We start from the raw sequence: 6,000 nt of genomic DNA, 5'->3' as shown, positions 1-6,000 counted from the left end.
CTTCCATTTTTAGGATAAATATTTCTCCATTCCTTCACTTTCAATCTACAAGTGTCTTTTGGTCTGAAATGAGTCTCTTGTAGACAGCATACAAAAGGATTTAGCTTTTTTACCCATTTTGTCACCCTACATCTTTTGATTGGAGTATTTAGTCCATTTACATTCACAGTGATTATTGATATGTGTGTATTTATTGTCTTTTTGTTACTTGTTTTATGGTTGTTTGGTAGTTCCTCTCTGTTTCTTTCTTCTCTTGCTGTCTTCTCCCATGATTAGTTGGGAGCAAATACTTTAGCAAAATACTTGAATTCATTAGTTTACTTTTTGCATATCTATTACTATTTTTAATTTGTTATCATTAATTTCATGTATAACAACTTCCGTATATGACAGTAAGCTGATGGTCATTTAATTTTGAACTCATTTTTTTTTCTCTTCTCTCCTCCAGAGTTCAGGTATTTGGTGTTATATTTTACATTCTTTTGTGTTTCTCTTGACTGATTTTTAATATACTTTATTTTTTTTTTGCTTTTGTGCTTCATATTTTTCGTACTTTTACTTCTGGCTTTTGTTTTCCACTTGTAGAATCCCTTAACATTTCTTATAGGGTTTATTTAGTGGTCATGAATTCTTTTAATTATGTTTGGGAAACTCTTTCTCTCTCCTTCTATCCTGAATGAGAGCCTCATTGCATAGTGTATTCTTGGCTACAGATTCTTCCCTTTCAGCACTTTGAATATATCATGGCTCTCTCTTCTGGTCTGTAGTTTCTGCTGAAAGATCAGCTGATTGCTTTATGAGGTTTCCCTTGTATATAACTATTTTCTCTTACTGCCTTTAAGATTCTTTTCCACAACTTTTTGCCATTTTAATTACTGTGTGTTGGTGTGGATCTCCTTGGGTTGATTTTGTTGGGTGCTCTCTGTGCCTTTTGGATCTGGTTTCTGTTTTCTTCACCAGAATAGGGAGGATTTCAGCTGTTTTTTCTTGAAATACATTTTCTTCCCCCTTGTCTCTTTTTTCTCATTTTGGGATTTGTATAATGTGAATGTTTTTAGACCTGATAGTATCTCTGAGGTCCCTAAGTCTATTTTCATTTTCTATTGTTATTTTTTTCTCTTTTTCAGCTTCATTGTATTCCATTACTTAGTCCTCTAGGTCACTGATCCATTCTTCCCCTTTATTCTACTACATATTCCATTTATTATATTGTTAATTTCAGTTATTGAGTCTTCATCTCTGATTCATTCATTTTTAAGTTTTCTCTTTAAGGGTCTCACTTAGGTGTCCTGCACTCTTAAGTCCAGAAAGTATCTTTACAACCATTACTTTAAATTATCTAGCAGTCATATTACTTACCTCCATTTTGTTTAGATCTCTTGCTATAACTTTGTCCTGTTCTTTTATTTGAGACATATTCTTTTGTCTCCTCATTTTGTTTAGCTATCTGTGTCTGTTTTCACATTAGGAAAGTCAGGTATGTCGCCTGTTCTTGAAAGTAGTGACCTGCAGTGCAGTGTTGCCCATTCCCCAGAACCTGGTGCTTCGGAAGTGTCTCATGTGTTGTATACATCCTACTGTTATGGCTGAGCTACATTTGCCTTTAGTTGCTTACAGCAGCTTCCTTTCCCCGTTGTGGGCAGGGTTTGGATATTGTGTCATAAGTTTGCTATGGGAGGGGGATTACAGTGGCCAGGCCAAACTGCTGAGTTGGAGGGGGTGAATCTGCAGAAGTGCGCTGTGGTGGTGTACACTGTTACCAAGCTGGGTAGAGAGTGTTGACACTGTGCTTATTCCTGAAGGTGTCTGTGTAACTAGACTGGGAAACAGAGAAGGGAAATGGCACCCTCCAGCAATTTTCTTCCTGAAATCTCTCAAAGATCCCTGCCCCATCCAGCGCATGCTCTGAGATTAGTAAACAAATCTCTCTCCCGTATACTCTAGGCACTTTTTTTAAAGAAAGATTTTATTTGACAGTGAGAGAACATGCACATGCAGAGGGAACAGCAGGCTGAGGGAGAGAGAGAAGCAGGCTCCCCTCTGAGCAGGGAGCTGGATGCTGGACTTGATCCCAGGACCCTGAGATCATGACCTGAGCTGAAGGCAGATGCTTAACCGACTGAGCCACCCAGGTGCCTCCCACCCCCAGGTATTTTTCAAACTACAGCATCTGTGGTGTATTCCTGTGGGACTATTTGTTCACTGTCTCTTTAAGGTTAGGGATTCAGATTCCTATTGCTAGCCCAGCTCTCTCAGAGGTGAAGCTGCTGATTTTTTAGTTTCAGGTTTTAAGCTCCACTGACTGTTAGAATTCACAAAATCTGCCCATCTGGTTTTCAAAGCCAAACGTTGTAGGGATTCCTCTTCCTTGTGCAGGTTGCCCATGCCTGGTGTGTCTGCTGTGAAGGTCTACTCCTACCCCCCTCCACACACAGGGCACTCCTCCCACTGAAGATAGTTTTGTGGGTCTATTTAGGTCCCAACAGCATCTCTACCCTTCCTACCCTCTTCCATGTGGCCTTTTCTCTACATTTAGTTGTGGACAGTCTGTTATGCCAGACTTTGGGTTCTTTTCTGGATTATTTACACTGACGTAGCTGTTATTAGGTTGTATCCCTTGGAGGAGGTGAGTATAGGATCCTCCTACTCTGTCATCTTCCCTAGAACTCCTGAATCGATTGCTTTCAAATGTGTCATGTAACAGTCCCCATTCTTCCCAGCACAGAAAACATTAGAGAAGATATTGCCAGATTCTGTGCTGTTTAGCTACCTTTTATCCTAAGAATCTGGAAAGTTGTAGAGAAGCTAGTTAATTTGACCTGATAAATTTAAGAGGGTCCAAGCCTTGTATAATGTGGTACTCAATTTTCATGAATGAATCAATCACATTTGTTTTGTTTTCTGGGTGATGATTGACTCACTAAGGGCCAGCAGTAACTCAGGTCCTGAGAGAAGTCTTCAATATCCATGTTAGTTCTAGTAGAAAAAAACATGATATATGGAAAGTTACTTTGGAAAAGTAAATTATTCTTGCTGTATCAGTAAGCTATTTCTTTTCATCTATGATTTATTGAATTCTCTTCTTACAATCATACAGCTATATTTTAAAAACAAACATTTGCAAACATTTAAGGATAATATTTGCAAGAAACTGGAAAAAATGTCAAGACACCATTTCATATACCATGGCCTGCAATAATAATTTTAGTTCAATTTGGTCCCATCTTATGCCAACAAAGACTGATTTATAAAGCATGTTCCCCAGTCCAGAACCAGATAATACTGGAGATAATTATTGTGCCTGGTTAGAGTTTAAGAGCAATTTCCTGAGGCACCACTTGTAAAAGTGAAAGAGCATATTGGAATGAGTGCTGTTAAGCTATATAGTAAAAGAAAAATACGGAATTACTGCAGAGGGCTTGTTTTCCAATATTAGTTTAAATAATAACTGCATTATGCCTGGTGATACCCCAGAACCTTTAACAGTATGATTTTAGTATATGAATTCAGAAACTGTTTAAACTTAATAGGCAACAAAGAAAAATTTAATTACAGTCCAACCTTAAACACTTTAGAAATATTATTAGTGTTTTATCACCTAAGAGCTAAGATCTAAAGCAGAATTTAGATTTCTTCTAGAAAGCAAACTATATTTTTTAAATATAAAAATCTATTTTATTACGTCTAATTAGATTTGCAACATTTTAAAAACACTGAAAACTGCAAGAATTTTATTTTCATTTAATGAAACCCATTGAATTTTAAAGAAAAAGATTTAGCACAATTCAATTAAAAAATAGATTCTTACACATTTGTTAATGGAGAGCTGGATGTAAGAAAACTTTTAGCTTAAGGTAAACCAGTGATAGGTACACTTAATCTTGCCTTGGAAAACTATTGTTAGTGTTCACATGTTTTAGATTCTCTACATTCATCCCTGCCTTTAAAATAATGAGATTTGCTTCTTATGATGTTGGCAAAACCAAATGATGGACTGAGAAAAACTTTGACAAATTAAAAACTAACTTAGGCCACTGTTCAGGTTTAAAAAAAAAAATCCATCTCTTATCCACTAAGTTTTGATTTGTACACTTTATATAAATCATCAGTTTCAGCTATTTGACAATGAACAGGTAAAGAAAAATGGAAAATTTTTAAAAGATAAATATAGATATTTTGAAAAGAACCTTAGTTGATAAAGATTCTGTTACCATATGGTAGGTTTTAAAAACTAAAGCTTTTCTCCTTTCCTAGGATGAAGAAATAAAAAGACAGTTTTTTTTTAATCTAAATCTTTATTAGAAGAAAAAAACAGATTTAAAATGATGAGTAACAACAAATTTCATTAAATATTAAACATTTTAGTTATCAAAGATATTTAGACAATATGTTCCTAATATTTCTGCACAGCAGAAGCACACTGATTATAGAGCTCAGACTGTCATGTGCTCATGTGAGTTTGTTTTTGGCATAAAAGAATCTCTAAAGTCACATTTAAACAAATGTGATCATAGATAAGCTAATAGTAACTTACTGTTGATTCTCAAAGCTTTCACAAATTATCATATCTGACTGACATTCCCTTGGGGTGAATACTTTAATACTGAGTAACAAACTGAATTCATTTTCTTTAAAGTTAGTAGTACTAGTAAAATTACTTAAAATTGAATTAGAAATTATGTTCCTGTTTATATTAGCACAATAAAAGTCAACATTATAAATAAGCTGATTATTTCATATCAAAAGTTAGAAAATGAAATAACATACATAGAACACATCTTGATGATAATAAACAATCATTTAGCGATTCAGTACATGACACCTAGGAGCACCCTTTCCAGGGGTAAAGTTTCCCTTTGTAATTTCTCAAAGTGTCCCTTTCCAAACTGTGTAAAACACTGAGAAATGTAGTCTTATACCTATTTTCAAAGATCTACTATAGAAAAGATTAGATTTTTAAACTCACTTTTAGTAAAAAAACAAAAACAAAAACTAACAAGCATCCTTTCACTTTTTTTTTCTTGCGTGTAGTACACATTCATGAATGTCCACTAGGCGCAAGGGAAATTGTTTATGCTGCAAAACGTACTTTATATAGTGAGGATATCAAACATACTGAAATGACAAGTGGTTTCCAACCAGTGAGCTAAGAGGAAAACAAATGCAAGACGACTTGTTTCAATCACTAAACATTGCAGTTTTTTTTTTTTTAAACAATGTTTGTAAACTTGCCCACAAAAGCTGGGTAATATTAAACAGCCAGTAAGGCACTTTGTCAGAGAGGACGAAGTAGTAAAGGCTGGATGATTGGCAATTTGTTTAATAGGAAACATTCTATACTTAAAGAGAGCAAAGTCTGGAGCAGGCAGTCCTTTTACCAATTTACTGTCAAACAGGAGTGGGGGAAACTTTAAAATTGTCTTTTGTTTTGTTTTGTTTTTTTGTGGACCAATTTTCCCTGCAGAAGTCTTTTAGCTGTAATTTAAAAAATAGATTAGGAGCTATTGATTTAAACTATGAATATATTCACTAGTGTTCTCAAAACATCCAAGCCAGTCTATTTAGGACTGAATCACACAACAGAAGACCTTAGTATAAAACTGTACCATGTTATAACAACTCCCTTGCGACTTCCGATGGCTTCACGTGTTACAGTATAAGCTTTGGTATTAAACATGCAAATAAAAGCCAACAAGGTGAATACAGTGTTCCGAACACAAAGCACTTATGAACCAGGCGTTGTGCAGACACAGATGAAGATGAGGTAACGCACCATCAGGACCACCCCAGTTTGCACTTCTTACTGCTTCTTCGCTCGCATAGTTGGCTCCTTCAGAATCTTCAGCAGAGACTGGCTCATGTAATAGGGCCTTTCCGTAGAGCCGTCGTTTCTTTCCAGATCTTCCACTAGGAGGAAGAACGGCACAGAGTAAATATCAAAGCAAAACTGAAAGAGAAGTAACGACGCCATCTGCTGCACACTTGCTTCACAGCAGTTCA

At 35.6% G+C, this 6,000-nt stretch overlaps 1 protein-coding gene across 1 annotated transcript in view; it reads right to left on the bottom strand.

The window, feature by feature from the left end:
- Positions 1–4,373: 4,373 nt before the first annotated feature.
- The window catches only part of SLC44A5 (solute carrier family 44 member 5), a 110,814-nt gene continuing 109,187 nt past the window's right edge, over positions 4,374–6,000 (bottom strand). Inside the window, exon 21 of the mRNA XM_041749495.1 lies at positions 4,374–5,907. Coding sequence (XP_041605429.1) covers positions 5,801–5,907 — 107 coding nt within the window. The 3' untranslated portion in view covers positions 4,374–5,800. The remainder of the gene's footprint in view (positions 5,908–6,000) is intronic.

Source organism: Vulpes lagopus, chromosome 3 (genome assembly GCF_018345385.1).
Source record: "Vulpes lagopus strain Blue_001 chromosome 3, ASM1834538v1, whole genome shotgun sequence".
NCBI classification, from domain to species: Eukaryota; Metazoa; Chordata; class Mammalia; order Carnivora; family Canidae; genus Vulpes; species Vulpes lagopus.
The sequence above is the reverse complement of the archived record's forward strand: the minus strand, read 5'-3'. Positions and strand labels throughout refer to the sequence as shown.